The sequence below is a fragment of the Anolis carolinensis genome, chromosome 2 (genome assembly GCF_035594765.1).
Source record: "Anolis carolinensis isolate JA03-04 chromosome 2, rAnoCar3.1.pri, whole genome shotgun sequence".
NCBI classification, from domain to species: Eukaryota; Metazoa; Chordata; class Lepidosauria; order Squamata; family Dactyloidae; genus Anolis; species Anolis carolinensis.
The window spans coordinates 69,807,462-69,833,835 of record NC_085842.1 but is presented as its reverse complement, the minus strand read 5'-3'; the positions used below and the strand labels follow the sequence as shown (position 1 = coordinate 69,833,835).

General features: G+C 42.5%; 1 protein-coding gene across 2 annotated transcripts; it reads right to left on the bottom strand.

Moving 5' to 3' along the window:
- Window positions 1-3,009: 3,009 nt before the first annotated feature.
- chdh (choline dehydrogenase) lies at window positions 3,010-26,374 on the bottom strand. 2 transcript variants are annotated; one of them, XM_003217707.4, is made up of 8 exons: window positions 26,261-26,374; window positions 22,921-23,715; window positions 19,181-19,332; window positions 9,521-9,650; window positions 9,264-9,398; window positions 4,773-4,915; window positions 4,074-4,176; window positions 3,010-3,712 (listed from the first exon to the last, which is right to left on the bottom strand). In XM_003217707.4, exons 2-8 carry the CDS (start codon window positions 23,669-23,671, stop codon window positions 3,294-3,296), a joined length of 1,833 nt encoding a protein of 610 aa, XP_003217755.2. In that variant the 5' UTR covers window positions 23,672-23,715; window positions 26,261-26,374; the 3' UTR covers window positions 3,010-3,293. The 2 variants fall into 2 exon arrangements, with proteins under 2 accessions (XP_003217755.2, XP_008103451.2); XM_008105244.3 differs by lacking the exon at window positions 26,261-26,374 and adding an exon at window positions 25,485-25,663.

Below are 26,374 nucleotides of genomic sequence, written 5' to 3'. Positions count from 1 at the left end.
CTCTCCCAAATGCTTCATAATTTTACTGCTTTGCAGCAACACCAGGTAACCAGACCTGCTTAGAGTGGCTGCAGTTGTCCCTCCAGCCAGTTTCTGAGTCAGCAGTGTTCCCAAAAATATATTTCAATTTCTCTGAAATAAATGATGGGTTGTTGTCCTGTTAGAGACATATACATTGTATAGGGTCAAAAAGTCACCAATACACAATATATGTATACTGCTGATTATAGAAAAAGCAGAGTTGCAAATTGTGCATTGCATATTGCTTATTGGGCATTGTAGCTTGCATCTTATGCTTTTACTGTGATCATGCTTCTTTTTTTGCATTGTAGTTAAATGTTGTGTATTGTGATTGTGCATTCTATACTTTGCATAGAGACTGAGAACCCCATCACATTAAAGTCTACATGGCAGGTGATAGCAAGGGGATTCACCATGCAGTGTGGCAAATCCAGCAGGCAGCAGAGGGAAACCATCACTCCGCACCCAGCATCACCTACATCACCACTTACCCATCCCCAGGAGTAAGCGTCACCACCTGGTTCCTTCCCCCCCGCCTCCACTTGCAAGTTGCACTGATTCAAAATATAATCCCACATCCTTCCTTCAGGTGTTACCTACAGTAATCAGTCAATTCAAGGTATAATAATAGATTGTTTTCAGTCTTTTGCAATTATAAAACAAGTACTGGTACATAAAACTAAACATATCACATTGTTTAAAACTCTCTAGCAAAAATTATTCATATGTTTAAAACTCCTTCCAACTCAGTCTCCCAGAAAGATTAATTAATCCATGTACTTTATTTGCTTTGAAATAAATGAATGACTGCGGGTTAAATGTGTGGTTTTGAAGTAGATGATTGGTAAAATGGTATAAGGAAGGCTGTTAATTCATTGCTGTTTTTTTTTTTTTACCACGTGCTGTCTTTTTGAGTGGAATATTTATTCTAATGTAAACTGCAGGAATTTTGTCAAGTATCCCCTCTCATTATGTGGCAGAACACATCATTTTTTCCATAAAATCCCCACAGATCAAGACTCATCAAACAGCAGTCAAAACACTTAATCCAAACACAAATGCTTTCGAACAGACAATTCACACATTCTGTTCTCTGACAATTTGTGCTCAGCTTTGCTAAGAGACACCAATCACCTGCCAAAATTGCCACCTAAGAACAAGAGACGGGCCTGGCAGAGCCTGCAAATCCAGCATTATGTTAGCTGACCAACCCCATTTGCTGGCTGCTGGTGATATGATGGCACAGACGGGTGCTCAGCAACATTACTTTCCTGACACACTCTGTATCTTCCAGCTGCTTTGCTGTGGCAGGACTGAGATTTTTTATATAAAAAATTGATTTCCAGATGGTTGAATCCATAGATGTGGATTCCAAAAATACTGTAGCACCTGATTCTTTTGAAAGATTTTCAGCATCTTCTATCTCAGCTGGTTAACATAAAAACTTGGTAATTTTTCAGCATTAGTGGTTTAGATCCAGCTGTTTATACTAGCATAAGGATTAGTGCACTGGTGAACACGGTTGCCACATTTATCATAAAATTAAGCTGCCCTGCCAACTTCCAGGGAACTCTCAAGTTACTTAAGAAAGCAGCTTAACATTTGGACAGAGATGGCTTCTGCTGCATCATTACATTGTCTTCTGCCACTTTACCTCTAGCCATGCTTCCTCCTCCACTACCACTGGCATAGTTACATACCACTCCACAGTATCTTGGTCAAAATTATTTTACTACTCATCTCTTTTTCTCTTTGCTACATCTTTCAGATTGTAATCCTATAGAAAATGACAGTTTTTTATTGATCTACAAGGTTCTCTAGAAGTGGAAAATAAAACAATAAAAATAACAAAGTGACATGCTTTCCCCCTCTGCTAGAGATCTTAGTCAAGCATGAAATAACAACAGGCTGATGAGTGCAACTGAGAGACTGTTTACACTTAATTTGATTCCAGGAAACAGCCTTTGATTATCTCATGGTTCCTCTTCTCTCTTTTATTTTTTAGAACTAAACATTATCTGAGAACACTTGTCTAAAGTACTCCACATTGTTCATATGATCAGTGTTGTTATTTTAACAACAAGGAAGCATTTGGATCTCAAGCAAAATTCATTGGGATTAAAACAGCAGGTTTGAAGACAAATCTCCTTCCATGGCTTTCAATGTAGGTTGTCAAAATGACATTTTTTTTTTCTTGGATGCATAAAGCCAGCATGGTGTAGTGGTTTGAGCAGTGGACTAAGACTAGGGTTTGAATGTCCACTCAAGCTATGGAAACCCACTGGCAGACTCTGAACAAGTCTCTCAGTCACAGGAAGACAATAGCAAACCCCATTTAAATAATGCTTGCAAAGAAAACTCCATAATAGGATTGCCATAGATTAGAAATAACTTGAAGGAACACAACAACAAACTGTTGGTAATGCACCAATTCTTGACTTACTTAGCTAGATCTGAGGAAACATGCTAACATCCATTTCACCTATAACCCAGAATAAGCAAGAAAGTTAAATTCCAGCCTAACTTGGATAATCGTTTTCATAGCTATTTGAAAGATAATTCAAGATTAGAGATGCAAAAGCCTGGAAAGGCACAATTTGTTCACGTTTCCAAACATCTTCCCTTTCTGCAAAAAAGAAGGGGCAGGGAGACCCCCCCCCCCCAATTTTCCAGTCATCCCAAGTCTTCATATCTCAATTCATGATGACAAATCAACTCCACCACAAGACACCCATGTCTGTCTCTTTTCCTTTGTGTGACGTGTCTTACTAATATTGTAAGCAACTGTCAAATTAACTATTAGCAGGCAACATAGGCAGCTGTTTGGGTTGCAAGGCAAGATATACATGCTTCAAACAATAACAAAAAATAAACAGTAAGCATAATGATAAATATTTGTCATTAGTTATAGTAATATCTGTCAGTAGTTTCTGAGGTAAGTTATTATTACAAGGCAGTGTAATCAACTTCTATAAGACATCTCTCCACTTTAGTCGACTGCAACTGGAAGTGGCTTTGGATTTATTATTATAAAAGCAGGTAACATAAAAAAGACAAAAAGATAACAAAGCTACAGGACTCTACAGAAGAACAAACACTAATAAGGTCTCTGAAGAGGTGGACTGCAGGCCACAAAAGTGTATGCCAAATAAAACTTATTAGTGGCTATGAAATTAGGAAGAGCTTTTTATATTTATTCTCAAAGCAAAGATAAGGACACGATTTGTATACTGTGAGAAACGTCTGCATCCTGGACACAAAACAGGTGGTAGTTAGCGCTGGGTTTCCAGAGTTTGGGGTTTATAGACAGGCACATTCTTCTCTTGCAGGGAGGGCACACCCTTGATTATATCAGCAGCTTTCTCTGATAACATTATAGTTGGGGCATTTAAATTGCCACTGACAATACTAGGCATTATTGAAGCATCAACCACTCTGAGGTTTTCTGTTCCTATAACTTTGGTCTGGGGATCCACTACAGCAGTCGTATCAGAACTCTGTCCCATTTTACAAGTGCAGGAAGGATGATAGGCACTGTCTGCCTTTTTTCGTATGAAAGCATCCATTTCTTCATCAGACTGAACATGGTCTCCTGGCTGAATTTCAGGCCCACGGAATTTATCAAAGGCTTTCTGAGCAAAGATCTCTCTAGCCAACCTCACACACTGCCGAAATTCCCAGATATCAATTTCTGAAAAAGAAAAGGAGAGGGGAAGAGAAAGGCGGTGGTTCTGAGCATATTTAACACTTAACAATACTTTTGTACAGTATAGAGATTTCCAAAGAAGTGTTCTCTACAGGAATATTTATTTCCTGCGCCATAGGAACAAGTTGGAGGACCTAAACATTCATAGAGAGAATATATTAATCAAACATATTAATAATTAAATCCACAAAAGTTAAATCCACAAAAGCAGCAAGCTGACTGCACAGGCACAAAAATAAAGTGCTCCTACCTATCCATGTGGATATAAGTGTTTAGTTACTGATAGATGTGTTAGGTCCACAAACTGAAAAGACAAAGTCCAGTACATAGCCAACACTATCTTTACCTGTAGACAAATAGTTTGGTTCAAGGATAGGATGCTCTCTGGGGTCAGCACTTTTCAGCTTTAGCCATCCCACACTGGTACTTCGCATGGGACCAATATGGACCTGGAACAACCCATGGAAAAGGTCATAAATCTTCCATCAAGATACTGTTCTGAATCAGAGTTTCCTTATACATTTTCTAGACACATTATGATATTGTTTAGACTATGTTGCCAAGTTTCATAAACCATGGTTCTGAAAACAGCAATGAGCATAGGGGCAAAGCATTCTTTTTTCACCCTTTATCCTTCTTCTACCATTAAAAGCTTCACAAAAAAATTTCTAACTTGTATTATGCTAAAGTTACCTCTTCTTCCACCCAGTCTAGAGACTTGAGATTAATGTCAATTAACAATCCAAGAAAACAAGGTACAGTTACAAAGATATTCATAAATAAATTAAAATCCCCTTTATTTTAAAGCAAGTTGGCTGTTGCAGAAAATCTCTAGCATGGATTTTATTCTATACTATATATAATGAAAGAGAAAACACAATCACATTTGGTTTAACCTTCTAGCTGAGGGAAAGGAGGAGATCCAGTGGCTTAAAATAAGTACATGGACACAATCTGGCCTTCTACTTCAAAAAATGGCTACAGGGAAAGTATTTCAGCTGTCTAGGAATTTCTTCATGGTGATTTGTATCTAGGTACTATTCACCTGGTAAGCCTCCATCTGGGAATCAACACGTCCATGGTCAATGACCTGAGAAGGGAGGAAGTGGAACTGAATATCTGGGTGAGAAACTCCTGGCCGACTTCTAATAAATCCACCAGTTTCCAAGTGAGAAGTGGCTCCCTTACCTGAAAATGGGGACATCATGGACCAGGTTAAAAAATCATGCATCAAGATTTTAAAAATATACAAAAGTTTTCAATTTCAACATCCTACATCACATCAAGCAATATATATTGACAGCTATCAGCAAAAGACAGCTGTGCCTAAGCTTCTGTTGAATCAATGTTCTACACCAGGCCCATAGAACAGAGTTTGCTTGGCTTCACAGAAGGTCTCATTTCTCACTAAATCATCTCACTTATTTATGTTTTTAATTTATATCCTCCTTTTTCCCAATTGGAACTCAAAGTAGTTTACATTAACCATTAAACTAGAAAGATATTTCCTGTGGGTCCCCAGATGTTTTTGGCCTTCAACTCCCAGAAATCCTAACAGCTGGTAAACTGGCTGGGGTTTCTGGGACTTGAAGGCCAAAAACATCTGGGGGCCTAGGTTGAGAACTATTGAACTAGAACATTTAAAACAATTTGTAGTTCAAAAATTAAAAAGCACTCAATTATACATTCAGGTAAACTGTGCTTTAAAAACATTAAAAATTCAGGCTGGAATCTTTGTTGGGTGATAACAAATATGTAACCTACAGTTATGCATTCATAATTGCTACACATTTACAATCACCACATAGCACCTAGTTTAGGAGATACATAGGGATTGTGAAAATTCTTCAAACCTCACTTACTGCTAAGCAGCTGTTGGATCTTGCTGTGTCAATTGAGACGAAGTTGCCTGATGTTCCCAGCTTCTCATGCAAGTGATCTCCAGCAACAGGGTCCATTTTCTGCTTTTATGTTGGAGATCACTCACAGGAAGGGGTGGGAATGTCATGCAGCTGCTTTTCAGTCGACAGGGGAATAAATCCCCATCAGTCCTATCAGCTCCTACTGGTAAATGGAATTAGAGTGTGGGGGGGGGGGGGGGTCTGGCCAAGATCTACTACAATACTCTGGAATGTGCCTTGCCCGACTTACCAGGCAAGCTCCATTGCGGCGCTGGGTGTCCCCGGCCCAGCATGTCGCCTGCAGGGGGCTTCTTCTTCCCAGAAGCCCCCTGCGTGGCGGGAAAGGTTCCCGCCGCTTGGCCAGCTGGCCAATCAGAAGTGGGCTAGGCCTCACCTCCTGATTGGCCAGGGCCAGGACAGTGTGGTCTGGGCAGCCTTCTTAAGGCTACCCTCAGCCATCACAGGCACTGGGCCTGCATCAGTTGTTTCTCCCACACACCCAGCCAGAGCAGGTCCAAGGTAATTTTCAAGTATAGGCGAACATAAATTTTGGTGCCCCCCCGCCCCCCACACAAAACCAATCACTGAAAAATAAAAGCGTTGGATAAGCGAAAATTTTGGATAATAAGGAGGGATTAAGGAAAAGACTAAATAAAGAACAACACTCAGGGGAAATCCAGACCGGAAGCAATTAGGGACAGCTAACACCTCCCAAAAAAAGAGGAAGCCAGGCCTTGAAGCTATAGGGCCATTAAATGCTAATCAAGGTGATTAATTACAACATCCACACCTGCCTCCCAACAGACAAGAACTCTTTCTCCCACTCTGGACATTATTCCTCAGACAAATAAACCCCACTTGCTTGCTTCCAACAGACGGCTTCCCGAAGGCCTGCCCGGCCCACTGGAAGGGGCAACACAGGCTTCCGGAGCCTGCGCTGGGCCTTCCGGAGCCTGCGTCGGGCACTCTGGAGCCTGCGTCGGGCACTCGGAGCCAGCGTCAGCCCTTACGGTGGGCTGGGCAGGCTTTCTGGAGACCACGCCAGCCCTTCCCATGGTCCAGGCAGCCCAAGGCCCGCAAGGCCCAAAGTAGGCCCGCAAGGCCCGAAGAAGGCCTGCAAGGCCAGAAGGAGGAAGCAGGGGGTGTCGCCATCTTCCCGGGGGCCTCACTGCACCCCCGGAATGATTGCACCACCAAAGGCTGCTTAAATGGCCTCACCGGTGGACTGCCTCTGCTCCCAGCATTAAGTTATGTTTGTGTTCCAGTTTGCTGTTCTTTGTCACAACTCCAGGTTGGCATGTGGCATGAGCCCTGGATCTGGCTTGCTTTACCCTCCCCCCCTTGGTAGCAGGGGGGGCTTCTGGTGTTCCCAGGGGAGTGGCGGTCTTGATGGCCTGGTTTGGTTCCTTCCATACCCTGGCATGGATAGCTGTATCGGTCAGCAACGGGCTGCCCCATCCATGGTCCAGGACCCATGCATGTTAGCCAACCCTTGTTCCTGTAATCAATAAACAAGTCGTAGCCATTTGTTATCCCAGCCCGGTGTTTGCATCTTTCTTGGTACTGTCGGCTGGAGGCATGTCACCCATGCACACGCAAATGTAATGGCCATACAAAATCCCAGCGTAAAACAGTTAATATACTTAAAATACAGATTACCTACCAAAACAGTACACATTATTTTGCCCTGGGCAGCTGAAGGTCTGTTTAAACAAGAAGGCCTGCCAGTTAAAAGACAACAGAGATGAGGCAGCCAAACCTCCCTCTTATTTGCCTTTAAAATGAGAACACAAAAAGCAAATAGTACTCCCTTCTTATTTCCAGGTTACCTAAAGAATTGCCTTCTCTCGTACAACCCGCCCCGCACGCTTGGGTCCTCTGGGAGGTGTCTGCTCCAGCTTAGCAGAACTTGACTGGCCGCCATCGTTTTACCCTAACCATGTTGATGAAGGGAGTCTTGCTACTCTAGAGAATTCCCATTGCTTTCTACTTCCTCTGCAATGTAAAGATGTTAGCAGATATACGAAAGACAGCAGAAATCTGCAGTTGGGTCTGAATATCAGTAGAAACTCTTGGACAAAGTAAACTGGTTACAAGAGGTGTTATTGAGAAAAAATGTAGAAGGAAGCAGGTATAATGCTGATGGTAACAAGTTCTGGATTCAATTTTCTATGGAAGAGTAAGGAGACCCTTATTAAACACCACAGATGTGAGAATTCAGTTATATAGTTTAAGAAACTCAAGCCCTTTCCATACAGCCCTTTAACCCATGCCCAATTGGGTTTAAGAAACTCGATTGGGTTTGGGTTATAGTCTACAAACCACCTGCGAACATCCATGTTTTCCTGCAGGGCACCCAGCAGGGCACCCAGACACCAACAACCCCCTCCCATAAAAACCCTAAAAAGTAAAAATTACTTACCCAGTTGCCATTATCCAGAGGACAGCCCTCTCCTGGCATGTAGAGGTCCGCAGCAGGGTAATGGCAGCCAAGTAAGTAATTTTTCCTTTTTAGTGTGTTTTAAGGGGTTTGGGGGAGGGGGTCGGGCAGGAGCCCAGAAATCCCGGGACAGCTGTGTAGTTTGGGCCCAGAAGTCATGTGATGCAATCCCCAGACACAATACATACAGGGCCTACAGCTGGAAAGACCCGCGTCTTTCCACGTGTCAAAGTAATTCGACACAAAGCAGTTTTTCTGCTTTGTGCCAAGAGTTCACTTTTGGATGCCTCAGGTAAAAGCGTGGGAGATCACACATTTTGCAAGCTGTGTATGGGCCTTCAATGAGATACCTTATTAATTCAAACCAAGACAGAAGGCCTGAAATATATTCTGGTCACACTGTGATGAAAACAAAAGTTAGGAAGAGATCTGAATATCAGCAAAGAAGTAATAAGCATAGAGACCTTAGGATGAATCTGCCCCCAGCAAGATCCAAGTAAAGCTGTCAGGGATATTTCAGAAACTTACACCTCCTTCTTCGTTATTTGGTAGTTTTCAGCTTTGTATCACAATTTCTTATTAGAAACAGATTCAAAGTCTCTCTCAAGGCTTGAATTGCTGTCAGTAAAAGTTCTATACTAAAATATGGTCTTAGCCTTTTTGTCTTTGGCCCTGCCAGCCACAAGAATATGGCCTTCAGTGACATCTCCAAAACTGAGTTGGTCCTTTGACTGAAATTAGCATCCCCTCAAAGGCCGGATCTACACTTCTCAATATCCCAGGATCTGATCCCAGATTATCTGCTTTGAACTGGATTATATGAGTCTACACTGCCAGATAATCTGGGATAAAGAGATAATCTGGGATCAGATCCTGGGCTATAGGGCAGTGTAGATTCAGCCTAAACCTTCTTACAACACTTTCTCCAAAATGTAAGGAAGAATACAGACTTTTCAACAGTACTTAGCATGTTTTCAGCACTCCATAGCACTCATTTTAATGTGCTTTATCTCAGCAATTCTTAAAATAACTATGTAAGGATGTCTAAACTTGGATCAAACCCATAATTAATCAGTAGTCATTTCCATTCACAGTGCATTAGTTCAAGTGCATAGGCAATCAATTTTTATTTCAAAAGCAAATTGATATCATTATTAAAATAAGAGCAAAATGGGACAATAATTTTGAATCATACCTGTACTTTTCAAGAACCATTCAATGCCAATCTTGATCATTTGAAGAGGCTTTTGGGCCCTATACAGTGTTATCGGCTGAGTGCACTTCTGTTGCACATATATTTCTAAATGATCTTGAAGGTTCTGTCCCACTCCTAGTAGAAATGAGAAACCACCAACTTCATTATTATAAATGAATGTATCTCAAAGCAAATACTACTAACAAAAGAGCCAAGTGAACAGTATTCAGTTCAATTATATTTTATTTTGTACAAACCTGGAAGGTGACATACAACAGGGATTCCTAATTTTTTGAGATCATCTGCATTTCCAATTCCAGAGAGCATAAGTAGCTGTGGAGAATTTATGGCACCCCCACTTAAAATGACCTCCTTGCTAGCAAAAACCTGAAAGAAAAGAAAAATAAATATAAATAGTGGTAGTTTTACAATGGAATCAATACCATAAAAAGCCTTTCCAGAAAACAACTTTGCCATATCTGTAGCAATTTCAATATCACAGATTCTGCAAACATGGGTTCGAGCATCCATGATTTGAAAAATGGTTTTTAAAAATCCCCAAAACAAACTTTGATTTTGGGATACCATTTTACTAAGTTGGGGCCGGGCTGTGGCGCAGCTGTTGAGCAGCTGCCTTAAATCACTCTGACCATGAGGTCATGAGTTCGAGGCCAGCCCGTGGCGGGGTGAGCACCCGTCAATTAAAAATAAAAAATAGCCCCTGCTCGTTGCTGACCTAGCAACCCGAAAGATAGTTGCATCTATCAAGTAGGAGATAAGGTACCACTAAAGTGGGGAGGCAAGATTAACTAATTTACAACCTGGAATGAGGGAGTGCCGTCAGTGTGGATGATGAAGCAGCTGCTCCCCCCTGTGGCCAGAATCGAACATCCCCTCAGAAGAACGTTAACTTGCCTCTGCGTGTGTCTCTCAGTCTCTGTTTGATGTGTTTATGGGCATTGAATGTTTGCCCTATGTGTAATGTGATCCGCCCTGAGTCCCCTTCGGGGTGAGAAGGGCGGAATATAAATACTGTAAATAAATAAATAAATAAATAAGTTATTTTATCTAACTAGCTGTGCCCAGCCATGTGTTGCTGTGGCTTTTTGGATTCATTTGTTCGCCAGGTGAAATAGCAATGAATAGCCCTGCAGCCACAAAGCCTGGCCATTTTCTTTGTAAAGGTATCCTAGTTTGGTGAACTGGAATACACTGAATTGTCTCAGTGTGGCAGGTATGCATGCTGTTATTAGTCTTCTTGAGTAGTATGTAAAGGCCTTGCAGCCTGAAAGCCTGGCTGCTTCCTCCCTGGGGGAATCCTTTCTTTGGAGGTGTTAGCTGGCCCTGATTGTTTCCTTTCTTGAATCCCTTGTTTTCAGATGGCTTCCCTTTTAGTTGTTGTCCTGATGGCATACATGTTATTGTTTTGTTATTTTTTCCTTATTGTTTCCTCTGTGGAATTTCCCTGTGTTCAAAGTGTTGTTTATTTAATGTCCGGGTTTTTTTAATTATTATTTTGGTTTTTAATACTGGGTCCTTTTTTATTTCATTTGCCATCGTTTGTTGGATGATGTTAGCTGGCCCTGTTTTCCCTGTGTTCATAATGTTGGTTTGTTTTCACTGTTCTGGTTGTAGATTGTTGCAATATTTGCAGTGAGGTGTTGTTGTTTTTCATAGGATTTCCCTTGGTAGGAACCAGACATGCATGCTGCAATGTGTCACCTTGATTAGTAATAATAATAATTTATTTGTTTGACCAGTCATATGACCATTTCAAAGTGCAACATAAATAAAAACAAGGAAAAAGGATGGGAGGACAGCAGCTGACCTTCTGTTTGCTGTTAAAATCTTATTTTCCTGATTCTTCTTTCAGGAAATGTGCTCTTTTCTTGATAGCTTTCAGGATAAAAAGGCTTACTCTGATTATGGTGGATCTTTCTTGTCCTTGCAAGAGGACTGTCAGAAGATCATTTCTGTTAGATAGTAATGGATGTAAATATCTGTGTCGAAGTTCACCATATGCTGGGCAGTCAATCAAAAATGTTCAATATCTTCCACTATTTGTTCTCCCTAGACACAAAATCTCTCATTTCTTGGGATGTTACAGTAGCAACCAGTTTGCATCATAATACCGAGTTGTTCAAACCTGGCCCTGGTATATATTCTTCTTAAGGGTAACGGAACTGGAATAGTCAAATAGTGTTCTGAATGAATATTCATTTTGTGGGAGGCTAAAAACTTTGTGGCAGAAGACCTACCTATACTTGCTAGGTCCAATTGAGCATAGATATCATGAGTGCGTTGCATGAGCACTTGTTTTGCCCTAGGTCCTAGATCATTCAAAAATTGTAAAGGAAGGCCAATTTTAGCCATCTCATTGTTTAAGGCCACTACCCATGATGACTTGTGGGCACGCTGGTCTTGATTCTCTAAGCATAGGCGAGGAAGTCTACTGGAATTCATCCGATTTACCTTTAACCAGTAATTGAATTGTCTCATTAAAATTTGAGCTTTTACTGGGAGCATTCCTAGCTCTGCCCTTACTGCAGCCATCAGCGTTGTTCTGGAAAGTCCCAGGAGAATGCGAAGCTGCTTAACTTGTAAGGCTTCGATCTTGGCCAAATTGGGGTGCCCCCAAATTTCGGCCCCAAATATGAGTATTGGCATTATTTTTTTCTTAAAGATTTCCAGGGCAGGTCTGATTGTGCCTGGGTATCTATGATGGTACAGCTGGTAAATGGAACCTGCTGCTTTTGTTGCTCTTTGTATACTATGAGTAATATGGTTAGACCAAACACCAGATGATGAAAATATAATGCTTAGATATTTGTAGCTATTAGTTTGTTCCAAGTGTACACCATTTAGGGTCCAAGTGTACAGCTTCCTGTTTTTTCCAAAGACCATAATTTTGGATTTATCCTTGTTCATAATGAGGGAATTTAGCTCACAATACAAATTGAATTTTGCCAGAGATCTTCTCAGTCCCACTGGAGACATTGCCATGATCACCATATCATCAGCGTAAAGTAAGATTTGATCGTTCTGGTCAGAACTTTAGGGCCATGTAGATTGTCAGAGGATAATGTTTTCACAATGCCATTTATATAGAAATTAAAGAGAAAGGAGGCTAATATGCACCCTTGTCTCACACCCCCTTGATTAGTATTTAATGGGCTTTTAGCATGATAGGCTGGCTGGTTCCTGGGTGGGTGTTTTTTGTGTTTGAAGGTGTTAGCTGGCCCTGTGTGTGTCTGGTTTTGAATTTCCCTCTTTTAAGAATGTTGGAAGTAGTTTGCCTGTTTAGTATTTATTGACCTTGTTGTTTTTAAGATGGTAGGGGCTTGAGCAGTCTTGTTGTACTGTCCTGGTGTTTGGACTGCAACTCCCATATTCCCAAATAGCCGGTTTGGGATTGTGGAAGTTGATGTCCAAATGGGGGCCCATTTTGTCAGAGAACTGTTTGATTGTGCTTAAAGAAACGGCCTCACAGCCCTTCTTTTGGCATCTGGCAAACAAACTGAGGTGTTTCTGGAGTAATGGCGGCATGGCTTTTTCCCTCCCGGCTGTTTCACCCTCCGTCCCTTCTGCTGCCTGCATTGCTTTCCTTTTTCCAGCTTTTAAAAACTTATTTTCTTATAATACAGTCAGGGACTTTGCAAAAAAGCCTTAGCGTAAACACTGGGGGGAGGAGGGAGGGAGGACAGGAGAGTCAGTTGGGGAAAAGCCACACCGCCATTACGTCATAAATGCCTCTTTTTGCTTACCAGACACCCACGGAAGGGCTGCGAGGCCATTTCTTTAAGCACAATCAAGCAGTTTTCTGATGAAATGGGCCCCCATTTGGACTACCACTGCCATAGTCCCAAATAGCCAGTTAAGAATTGTGGGAGTTGTTGTTCACTCTCCCTTCCTTCTCCTGCCTGTGTTTGCACTATGTCGTTTTCGCAAAGTCCCTGACTGATATCCAAGAAAATAAGTTTTTAAAAGCTTGAAAAGGGGAAAGCTTTGCTTCACCCTTTTTTCCTCTGCCTCATTCACTTGCTGGATGTGGTTGTTTAGGCCTATTGTCCTCCTCCCTCGTGTTATGCAATCTGCCGGCCCCGGCGGTTGGGATGATCATGAGCAGCTGCCTTTCATGCACGTATGTCTTCCAAGGGTGGGGGCTACTCCGCGTATGCACACAGTGCAGTTTTCGTTTTTGGGGGGTTTTGAGTGACTTCCAGTTTGATTTTTTTTTTGATGTCTAACACAGTGGGGATGACCATGTCTTTTGTGGCCAAGTTTCGTGGGTTTTGGGTGTTTAGTTTCGCTGTTTACTTTAAGGCAGGTACAATGATACCTTGAGTTAAGAGTTTAATTTGTTCTGTGACTGAGCTCTTAACTAAAAATAGCTCTTATCTCAAAGCAAAATGTCCCACTGAAATGCTGTTAATCCGTTCTGCCTCTGAAGCCCCCCCCCCCCGTTTTTGTTATGTGATTTTTTAAATAAGAAAATGTACATGCTTTATAAATAATAAATAATGTATAAATGCATGTTCATGTGGAACAATAAAAAAAGATCAAACACAAAATGAAGAGGCAAACACATCATTTCCTTCATATTGTACTCATTCCAGCCTCCCTCCCTCTCTTGCTCACTCCCCCTCTCTTTCTCCATGAGACCAAACTCTGGTGTTAGTGCTCCCTCTGGCACTTCCTCTTAAATCAAAACACTGCTTGTATGTCAAAGCAAAACCCAGGCCGAGTGACGGCGCTTAACTTAAGAGCTCAAAATGCTCTTAAGTTAGAGTGCTGTTAAGTTGAGGTTCCACTGTATAAACTTCAGCTTCTATGGATTTTTGTATCCACAGAGGCCAGGGGGAGGGTGGGAAACTAATGGGATCAATCTCCAGTGGATACCTAGCATTCCCTTTACTTGAATTAGATCCACAATTTTTAAATTCTAGGTGGCTAATATGAGATGACTGCTTAACATTAATCATACAATTTCTACTTGAATATGGCCTTGTATGCGTGGACACTACATGTGCATTCCTTTGAGACCAGGATTAATTTGATTTCCTATTTTTATCTGTGTCAACTGTTTAGTAAGCTAAGTGCTGGACTGCTTCTAAATCACACAGTTTGTGCTGTTACTCATTACCCTTAACTGTGAGATGACCCCTATAAAAGCACATGACACTTGCTAAGCAACCAGTGATTATTCATGCATAACAGGTCCTTCATTTCTAAAGTCATTGTCCAAGAAACCTTGAACTCATGGTTTTGATGAAGGCACAGACACTTTGCTCTCTAGAAGTAATGCAACAAGTGAAACAGCAGTGTCATTTTAAGATGTTTAAGCCTTGTTATGGCATATTGACTGAGGCTGCATCCACTTGTTTAATTAATGCAGTTTGGTGCCATTTTAACTGCCATAGCACAATATGATGGAATCCTGGGATTCAGTTTGGTGAGGCACCAGCACTCTTTGACAGAGAAGGCTAAAGATCTTGTAAAACTGCAACACCCATGATTGCATGGCATTCAACTGTGGTAGCTAAAGGGGCATCAAATTGAATAAATTCTACGGTGTAGATGCAGCCTAAGTGAGAATGGTCAGCAGATATTTGTTCAAAGGTCCATGATCACACATTTGTAACATGGAAAAGACAATTGCTGCTACCGCTGTTGCTCACTACCAACGTCCTGAAATAACATATGTGACATCTCTGGTACAATTCAACTGTGGTATATAAAGTTCTTTATTACAGTTATTACCACAAATTTATATATACACACACACCTGAATTCCTGTCTTACTTATCCTGAAATGTTTCCTTCAGATTTGTTTTAGAAATCCAGAAGCACTGTTCTAAATAAAAATATCAATTTTTATCTATGTTACCTGAATAATATCCTTTAAGAACTCATATGCTAAAGAAGAAAAAGGAGTACCTAAATTTTAGGTCAGCTCCCATTTGTGTCAATCTTCATCTATCAATTTACATACTATATGGATATTATACAGCCATCTTTATTGTGTAGGACGAACAATTCATCATGGGTTTGCATGAAAAATTTCTAGACAATGAGAGTTTTCCGAGGGCACCATTCCCCGAAGCCAATGAAAACACTGGAATACATCTTCCCAAGCTCAAAGTGAAACTGAAGATCAAATAAAGCTAAGCTTTATTTGGTTGTTCTGGAGAAAGTTGTAAAAGAAATGTAAAACCAGCTTTAAAAAGGAAAAGGCAAAAAAAAATGCTTAAAGATAATCAAATGGACTGAATTACCTAAGTAAACAACCAATATAGTACTATTAGCACCATAAACTGCATTTAAGTCAATGTTTGCCATGCACCAAGAATGAAAAGAACAGATAAACTACAGATCAAACAAAAGGAAATGTTGGTTCCGCCTTTTGCTATCTTAGGGCCCTTCCACATAACCATGTACGCCAGAATATCAAGGCAGATAATCCACATTATCTGCTTTGAAATGGATTATATGAGTCCACACTGCCATATAATCAAGTTCAATGTGGATTTTATACAGCTGTGTGGAAGGGGCCTAACATTCATTCTGTTGTTAGCTAATGGGTTTTTTTTTCATCTCTCAGAAATGAGATACCCCAGTGCTGAGCTCTCTTCCCGGGCTGTGTGACTGGAGGATGGCAGACTATGAGCACAGGGCTTCCTTTTAATCCTTCAAACCGTGATTTGAGAATGCCTGAATGCAACAATTCCCCATTATAGTAAATAAATCATTTATACAAGTAACCTACAGTCGGCCTCCACAAGCAAGGCACACCATGCCCTTGAAGGTAAAAAAAACTCCAAATAAAGAAACTTCTACTTTTGTACATTTCCAGGAATGTCTAGGTCTTCCAGCATGACAGTCAACATTTGCTGGAAGCTGACCATGTAATCATATTGGAAGATCCTGAGATCCCTAGAGAGGTTTTCTCTAGAAATCCACAGTTCTTCCAGCATGACTTTTGCTGGAAGGAGACAAGTTGAGGAAGTTGGCCATAGTAACACTGGGGAACCTACACATTCCTAGAGATAACATTTTTTATCAAATCCATGAATAGTCACAACTGCAAGTATGGAAGGCGAAGAGTGCAAATATCTGCTCATGCAACATTGTATAGACTAGATTTTTGTTGTCTGCAATAATACACACAATATAGGTACTATGTTAATGATCTTTTTCTTGTGAGAGAGAAAGCTCCTTCTAAAATACCAAAAGCCATTTACAGTTTGAGCTACCTATGAATTTTAAAACAATTAAGAGGGAAATTTCTTCTTCTTGCTCAACGAGGACTACTTTGTAGACACACATTTTTATTTCCTTACTTTAACAATTCTTATCTCATCAGCCTCCCTCAACTCTGAACCTAGAAGGCCCCCAAATAAAATCAAAGAAGACGAATGTCTGACATCTCCTGAAAGAAGAGAACATGTCCCTAATCTAGACAAGACTACAGACATGAAAAATCCATTTCAATTTCATTGTATCCAATCAAATTCCACTTGAATTGAGTGGAATTCCATCTTTGGTTTATGATCTGTTTTGCCTTCTTCTGAGAAGTTTTTTTTTAAATTACATTACACATTTTGTATTCATTTAAAATATATAGTACTAAAGTATGTTTAGGAGCCCCCAATGGCGCAGTGGGTTAAACTGCTGAGCTGCTGAATTTGTTGACCGAAAAGTCGGTGGTTCAAATCCAGGAAGCAGAGTAAGCTCCCGCTATCAACTCCAGGTTCTGCCAACCTAGCAGTTCAAAAACATGCAAATGTGAGTAGATCAATAGGTACCACTCTGGTGGGATGGTAACGGCACTCCATGTAGTCATGTCAGCCACGTGACCTTGGAGGTGTCTATGGATAACGCCGGCTCTTTGGCTTAGAAATGGAGATGAGCACCAACCCCCGGAGTCGGACACGACTAGACTTAATATCAGAGGAAACCTTTACCTTTACTTTTTAAAGCATGTCTGTGTGCATTTTTCAATGGAATAATTTAATAATTGCCTGCACTTTAAAAATGTATACATGGTATCATGTGTATTTTATTTGCTGATGTGTAGTTTTGGGAGTGCAAGATGTGCTTTGTCTTGCAATGAATATTGGGAAGTGGCTAATATTCTTTCACTGAGAATTTTGAACCTAACAAGCCTTATCATGACTAGGAAAGTGTGGTTTAGAAGTTGCCCAGCATGAAGCACTGAGGGTTCATCTACACTCTAGAATGTATATAGTTTGTTATGGTTCAATGCTATGAGATATGGGAGTTGTAGTTTTCTGCCATGTTGTGCTGGCATACAAAACTTCATGATTACACGGTGTTGTCATGGTAGTTTAAGGGGCATCAAACTGCATTAATTCTACTGGGTAGATCAGTGGTTCCCAAACTTATTTGCCCTACCGCCCCCTTTCCAGAAAAAATATGACTCAGCACCCCCTGGAAGGGGGAGCATGGCTTAGAGGGGTGGGCATGGCTCCTGCTCAAGAGGGCGGGGCTGAGCCTCTCCCCTAGTCCAAGATGCAGGGCTGGGAGAGGGAGGGGGAGGTGGGCGGGGCCACAAATGGGCGGCTAGGACTGGGATGGGCGGAGTTATGAGCTCTGAGACAGGGCTGAGCTTCTATCCCTGTCCTGTGGTGCCTGCCAGGACACAGGGAGTGGGGCTAGAGGAGGTGGCGGGGCCTCTTCCCGAGTGCCTGATGGGGCTGAACCTCTCTACCCGCCGTGTTCTAACAAGCGCCTCAGGGGAGGTATACAGAGGCTCAGCCCTGTCTCGCGCTCTTTGGAAGAGGCCCCGCCCCCACCCAGCCCTGCCCTTTAGTCCTAAAAGGCCTCAGAGGCTCAGCCCTGTATCAGGCTCTTGGAAGGAGGCCCCGCCTCCTTCCCTAGCTCCGCCCACTGTGTCCCAACAACTGCCTCAGGAGAGGTATAAAGAAGATTCTCAGCCCTGTCTCGGGCTCTTGGGAAGAAGCCACACCCACTCCTCTAGCTCCGCCCCCTGTGTGTCCTAACAGGCGCCTCAGGTGCCCCCCTGGATCACTCAGGAGGCCCCGCCCCTCCTCTGACCCCGCCCCCGTGTCCTAATAGGTGCCGTCACCGCCCCCCTGGATCACTCCACCGCCCACCAGGGGTGGTAGCGCCCACTTTGGGAATCACTGGTGTAGATGCACACTGTAGATGAGGACTAGTTAATTGGCCATTCTTTCAGTTTTTAGCATGCAGCTTGCAGTTTCTTCTTTTCTCTTCACTTTCTCAACCTTTTCTTCATGCCTCTTTCCATCCTGCTTTTTTTCCCTAGAAGCTCTAGAACACTAAATGTTGTACCCCACCTCAAAGTCACAAGGAGAGGTGTGCAATAAATAAATATCACTCCCACCCCCACCACCACCATCATCATCTCTCAATTGCTTCCTGGGTTTAAAATCCATCCCATAGCATATGTCTGATAGTAAAAATCTGTTTCTATAGTTACTTTACTCTGTGAACAACATTCCCCACTGACAAGACAACCTAGACCAAGAACATTCATTTTTATTATTTATTTCACATGTTAACTGAATTCTTGTATACACTGATTCCTTATCCAATATTGTAATATTTGTAATCCCCCACTTCATTCTTCATTCTTGTCCAATAAAATTTCCCAGAGAAAAAGCTCAGTGTGCATGAAGAACATAGCTAGCTGAAGGATATCTGCAGGAAAGTGAAGTGAGGCTTGCACTGTTCCTTGATCACATTATTTTGGCATTGGTTCTGAATTAATGGAGGTGAAATTTACCCATCATTCAATTTGTCTCAACAGTCAATTTGTAACACTACAGTAGACTTGTTTATACCCTGAATGCAGTAACAACAAGGTGCTTACCTATTTTTTTAAAAAAGAAAATAATTAAAAATAATCTTACCTTTTTCTTTTCTCCATTTTTAATATATTCAATGCCAATGGCTTTGGTGCCTTCAAACAAAATTTTTGTTACAAATGTACTGTCTTCTGCAGACAAGTTTGGACGTGATAACGCAGGGCGAAGGTAGGCACTAGCCGTGTTCCATCTCTGACCTATAAAATACATTGTCATATTAAAAGTTACCAAATTAATGTGCAACATTTATTGTCTGAAATATAAGCAATTTGCTTGTTTTAGTATTGCTATACAATTGTCCCTTTACATTTGCAAAGAAGCATCCATGGATTTGATTATTCACAAATGACTGTATTTGCTGTCTGATGTGCAATCAAACAATATGGCCACAGAATCACATTGGAGGAAATAAAATACCTAAACAAGTATCCTCTTCAATTAAAAAAGTGTTCATGATTTAGATTTAAAGTTGTGCTTTTTCTATTTGCACAGGGATCCTATGCCCCTAACCCCATGAAAATTGAGGACCAACCGCATATTCTTTATTCTCTTGATTCCAGATAACCAACTGGTGAGTTACCAATCCATCCACAGAAAGGTTTGTGTGCATATGTATCCATACATCTCCCCACATGCAAAAGGATCCAGTGCAGCAATTTTACTGATAGAACTGTCTCCTTCCAAGCAAAAGGAAGCTGTTTATCTCCTCAGTTCCCATCCTCCCCACTGCTGCCATAATGACACAGGAATCCACAAAACCTGCTCCAATGTCTTGAGAAACCCTGTGGAACAAGTTTTATGGAGGGCTGCAGGCAGTAAGAAAGAGACTATCCTACTGCACTAGCAGACATCCACCAGTGCAGATTGTCATCATCATCTGCGATCACTCATGTCCAAGCATGATTGTCTTCCAAGTGTAGTATCTTGGCGGTGGGTCCATAGGTTTAGTATGCAAGCCACCAGGGATGAATTGGAAGGGATAGGGATGAGATCAGGAGGTGCTCTTATACGTCCTTTGGGTTATGAATACAATACTGTTTCAACATTAATCAAGAATGATTATGATATCATGCATCAATCTCATGTATAAGTTGGTTTTAAGGTCAAAATTATGGATTTTGTATGACCCATGGATAAGCTGAGGGGTATTTTGCGAAAGGAAAATGGTACTACCCCAGGCCACAGCCACCACCATTCTTCTGCTGAAGCATTCCCATCCAGGCCTTTCACCAGAGGTGTCACTCGTGGGATGTGGATTACTTGGGTGACAGAATCACAGAGGAAACACCAAATGACTGCGACTACTGCAACTTCCAGAATCCTCCAACCCACATGGAACACATGGTGTCACCCCCACGTAGCACCTACCAGGCTTCTGAAAGTGGATTACAAGCAATTAAGCAAGTGGATGATTACTGTTCCACCCTTTGCTCAGGCTGTTCCCAGTCTCACCCGCAGCTGCCATTTTCTCTTTGATTGGTGTTCATGTTCTTCTTCCAGCTTCTTCTCTGGCCCTGGCAGTTATGCACTCCTCTCCTCTGGTTCTCAAAAAATAGAACACCCACAGTGGGCCGGAGGATTGGCAGTGACAGCCACCATGCTTCGTAGTGGTGGCAACTGTCACAGAGCAGCCCTACAGTGTTTCCCTCCCCCCCCCCAACACACACACTTGCTGACGCACTGCCAGCAGGCTCCTCAGGTACATTTTGGGGAGCAAATGGGGGTGCAGGGAGGGAAGGGCTGCTATCCCACTCCTTTGAGCTCTTAGAACCCAAAGAACCAGGATTGCTGTGGGGATTGGCAAAAGCAATCTCACAGGGCCCTCACCTGTAAAGATCCAGACCTTAGCTTAAGATCCAGAAGTTTCCAGGTGTTTTATTAACCCAGGGCAAATCTCAGTTTTCACCGGATTGATTCGGTTCTACCCAAGGCATCATTTGGACATGTCAGGTAAAATCAAGACAGTCCAGCATTTGGGCCTGTCTGGAAGGATCCTTTGTCTGTTCTGGGAGACTCAGAAAGCACTGACCCTCTCTAATGTTTTCACCATAGAAACACTAAGCACCTACCACCACCATTTTTCTATCCAGGTTAATACTGTAGCTTACATTGACCCATGGATATATTAAGGTTTTGGGGGTTGGTTTATGTAAAAAAATTCAATTTATACACAAGTACTGTATATACAATCATCACTCTTGTGAGGGCTGATCAATTCCCAGGAAATAGAGGTGCATTGTTTGGTACTGAAACATCTTAAGGAACAAAGACATGGTATTTATTCCCAACACTCAGTATATGCACTTTATGACCTTTTAACTAATGGAGAGTCTACATAGGAACATAATGTAGCTTGGAGCAGGTGTAAAAAATGCTGTTCCAAGACACATTGTGGCCTAATTTGGGGGGGGGGGGGGGCTGTCAGCCCCACAGTCAAGCCAGTTTGGTACAGCTGAGCATGGGCTTGATTACCATCTGCCCTTCCCCAATCCCCCCCCCCCCCCCCAAAGCAGAGAAAATACAAGCTAATTTGAGTTTCTTTAGCCATTCTTCCTGGCCTCTTGTCATGTGACTTACAAGGGAGGTTGGGAGAAGTAAGCAGAGATGCAGGAACTGAAGTATACCTATATTTTCTTTGTTTTGGGAGGAAAATACAGTAGAGTCTCACTTATCCAACACTCGCTTATCCAACGTTCTGGATTATCCAACACATTTTTGTAGTCAATGTTTTCAATATATCGTGATATTTTGGTGCTAAATTCATAAATACAGTAATTACTACATAGCATTACTGCGTATTGAACTACTTTTTCTGCCAAATTTGTTGTCTAACATGATGTTTTGGTGCTTCATTTGTAAAATCATAACCTAATTTGATGTTTAATAGGCTTTTCCTTAATGCCTCCTTATTATCCAACATAATCGCTTATCCAACATTCTGCCGGCCCGTTTATGTTGGATAAGTGAGACTCTACTGTAGAGGGACAGCCACCCTGCGCCCCAGGCTATTTCACATAGAAATTGGGGGTTGGTGTCTGCACTGCTCAAAGACAAGGGAAAACCCAAATCCTGCTGTAGGATAAGGGCTTTTCCTGTATTTCCTTACCCAGGGTTCACCCACATTACACATTAAGTGGATTTCCTCAAGTTAAATCTCATCAGTGTGTACATTGTGTATATGCTCGCAGGCTGATGCAATCCCACACACTGACTTAAACTGTCTATGTAAAAGCACTGTAAGGTTGCTACATCAGGATTTACATCACTACCTTGCTGAAACCACTGCCAGTTTCACCGTCTCCAATTTACTTTTAAATCAACATACATGGACCACATGCTGCCATCGCTGATGGATAAATTGGATAGTGGCTGGGAAGGACTAATTATTTGAAATCGCAAAATAGTGGCTTATCTGTATAATACATTGAATCTAAAAAAAACCCATTTAAGAATTACATGTGAATTCAAATGAAGCATAAATCCAACCAGAAATCACCTGTGTTATCAAAGGTTATTCCACGAGAGCACAACAAGAAGCTGGCCACAATCTTCTCTCGGTCACCGGTGCTATCAAAGGTTATTCCACAAGAGCACAACATGAAACTGGCCACAATCTGGAATTATCTCGGCTAAAATAGCATTTCCAGTTCCAGGGAACCAGCAAATCAATTTGAGGAATCACAGGACTTTCCAAGAACACAATTTCAAAACAGTTTGTGATGAGTCAATACAGAATAATTGTTGTTGGCACACAAGGTTCCAAACAGAATGTTTTTAAGACTAACCTTTGTGTATTGTCAAGTCCATCCAGCCAAAACCTTCTTGCTGAAAACCATTCATATCCTCTGTGAAAGGGTACCCAGCTTGTTGGGCCGCATCCAAGAATGCGTGATGAAGGGGGTTTTGGGTTTTGCCCCTCGAAACATGGAGTGGGCCATTCCCACCTCGATAAAGGTCAGCACCCAATTCATGTGTCTGTGCTTTTTTAAAGTACGGCAAACAGAACTCATAGTCCCAACCAACAGCCCCTGCCTTACTCCACCTGTTATAATCTTCCGCATGGCCTCTGATGTAAACCATGGCATTGAGAGAGGAAGATCCGCCCCACACTCTTCCTCTGGGCCAGTACATGATGCGGTTATCCAAGTGCTTTTGTGGTGTGGTATGGTAATACCAGTTATAATTCTCATCACACAGATTGTAGGTCAAGGCAGCAGGCATATGAATCTTCCACAGTAATAGTTTGCTATTTAAAATAGTATCTTTTGGCCCTGCTTCCAGCAGTTTAACAGTGCTGTGAGGATCTTCGGTCAACCGGTTGGCCAAGACGCACCCTGCAGACCCGGCTCCAACTATCACATAACTGAAAGAGTCTGTGTTTTCAAAACTGACCTGAGAAAACGCCTGTATTCTCATTTTCTGTCCACCAAAGGCTTTAGAACCACTTAGCACTTGTTTTTTAATTAATAATCTTCTGACATTGTGAAGATGACTGGCAGATCTATAATTTGGAACTCTTTTAATGAAGTAAGACATGTTTCCCTATGTGTCTTCGGGTGTAAACAATAAAAGGATTTCACCTAGAAAAAGAGGCAGAAAAAATGTTCAGAACTGGGATGCATTCGAACCCAAATCTATAATGTTCAGGTTGAATAATAGTTTTGGGACTTGGTTCTGTTGTTTTGAAAGCAAAAACATTGTTAGCATGAACTATTGCTTTTGGATTCTTTTGTATCAACTGATACAACATTGTATAAGCATACTCATTTACTTTGCTTTGTTTTTAAATATTTTCATGCAGTGGATGATTGAATTCATGAGTACAGGATCCATGGAAATGGGGGGCTGACTGTAAATATACTTATATGGAAGAACAAATGTTATAATAGTGATTTCATTCATAACAATTTCCACCTTCAATTACAATTTTATGTCAGGTGTTCAATTTTATGTCCTCTGCCATGCACGGCTGGCACTGACGAAGAACAGTTGCACACCTCACTTAAATGTTTATCTTGTTATTTTGTGACACTTTTCTTAAGGGTGTGTACAGATTTTTTGTGGGGAGTGGGATAAAAAAACCAATCCTGATGTTGTTAAGGATGCACAATTTGCTCTCCATAGTCACTGTGCTTAGCAGCATAGGATCTCAGTGGGTGTGAAAACTACAAATAAATAAACTGCTATTTTATTACTTGAGAGAACACTTCTCTGGGACCTCATCATACTAGAGCATGGATCCACTTTAAGTCCAGTTTCTGCCTCCTGCAGAATGATGGGGCTTTAGGGAGGGGCCTTTAAACTGCTCAGCCAGGCAGGTCCCGGGCCTCACTAAACTACAAACCCCAGAATTCTTCAGGAGGCAGAAACTGGACTTCAAGTGGATCCATGCTCCAGTTCTGAGGCTGTTGGAATCTCTAGGTCCTCCAGTGTGGTTCTACGGTCAATGCCTGCTGGAGACTGAAGGCAGAATTGCACTTGAGGATCTAGAGCAGAGCTTTCCAAATATTTAATATTGATGACACACTTTTTAGACATGCATCATTTTGTGACACAGTACCTGATATTATACCAACTCATTATGAGAGATACAGATACAAACATAAACTATAATAATAATATTTACAGGGATACTACATATCTCATGAAAACCTCTCATTAATGGTACAGTAGAGTCTCACTTATCCAACATAAACGGGCCGGCAGAATGTTGGATAAGTGAATATGTTGGATAATAAGGAGGGATTAAGGAAAAGCCTATTAAACATCAAATTAGGTTATGATTTTACAAATTAAGCACCAAAACATCATATTATACAACAAATTTGACAGAAAAAGTCGTTCAATACGCAATAATGCTATGTAGTAATTACTGTATTTACGAATTTAGCACCAAAATATCAGGATGTATTGAAAACATTGACTACAAAAATGCGTTGGATAATCCAGAACGTTGGATAAGTGAGACTCTACTGTATATACATACACCTGATTTATTACTTAGTTCACATAGAGGCCTCCCATAACGTTTGTGTGACGCACCTACACACTGCAGCTGGCACAGGAATGTGTTGCAACACACAGTTTGGAAAGCTCTGCCTTAGAGATTCCTAGGTCCCTTCCACGCAGCCCTATAACCCAGAAAATCAAGGCAGAAAATCCCACAATATCTGCTTCGAACTGGGTTATCTGAGTCCACACTGCCATATATCCCAGTCGAAAGCACAAAATGTGGGATTTCATTCAGCTGTGTGGAAGGGCCCCACTTCCTGGGGAGGGCAGGCGAGGGGAGGCGCTGGGCGAGGAAGGCAAGGCCAGAGAGGGAGGCCGAGGTGGGTGCCCGTGTTACCTTCCCCCGAGGGCTCGTTTGAGGGCTGCCTCCCGTGGTCACGTCAAAACAGCCCGAGCGCTGCCCGGCGGCCTTTGAAACGGGGGAAAAGAGCAAGAGAGAGGGAGGGGGGGAGGCGCTTCCCTGGGGCAACGGCCTCTTCCTCCTCTTCCCTGCCTCCCTCCCCCCTTCGGCCCGGCGCCGCGATTGTTCTCGTGGCGTGGAATCTGCCCTTTGGAACTCCGCGGGTGGCGGGGGAGCGGGGGAACTCCCACGAGGAAGGACGCGCCGCCGCCGCACGTCGCCCCCGGCTGATTGAAGGCAACTCAGGGTGACCCTCTTCTCGGGGCGCCTCGGCTTTCCTGGGCAAGACCCGTGCCTTGCCTTCTTTGGCTTGCTCGCGGCCACCCCTGGGTTTCGGACGGGGATCGAAACTCTCCCACTCACTCACAGCAACCATGGCAAAATACCAGTGGAACAGGCTGGAGCTACACTGCCATACAATCCAGTTCAAAGCAGATCATGTGGAGTCAGAGACTGGACTATATGGCCGTGTAGATGCGGCCAAGGCTGAAACCGCTCCGCCACACATGACTGAAGTGGATCATTCTAGGGAAAACCTTGGCTAAAACTTCTCTCTGGGCCACTTTGCGCGCCTGCACAGCAGTGGAAGGCAGAGCTTCCCCCAAAATACCGCAGGTTGTCTCCGCCCGGGGCGCCCCCTCCCTCCCCCGTCGCGCCCCTTTCTCGCCCAAGTCCGACTCCGCCTTGGGTTTCCCTCGCCCCCATTCACTCACTCGCTCACTCCCTCGCGAGACAGGCCTGGCCGTCGCGCGCGTGCCCCCACGCCTGTCGCTGCTGTGGCCTCCCTCCTGGCCCCGCCCCGCCCCTCCCCCTCCCCCCGCGCTGAG

Bases quoted from the DNA above. Each gene is read 5' to 3' on its own strand.
- chdh (XM_003217707.4), bottom strand. From the start codon at position 23,671: ATGTCTTACTTCATTAAAAGAGTTCCAAATTATAGATCTGCCAGTCAT. The intron at 9,399-9,520 runs GTTTGTACAAAA...CATTTCTACTAG, and splicing joins TGTTGTATGTCACCTTCCAG to GAGTGGGACAGAACCTTCAA. The intron at 4,916-9,263 runs GTATGATTCAAA...CCCCATTTTCAG, and splicing joins ATGGTTCTTGAAAAGTACAG to GTAAGGGAGCCACTTCTCAC.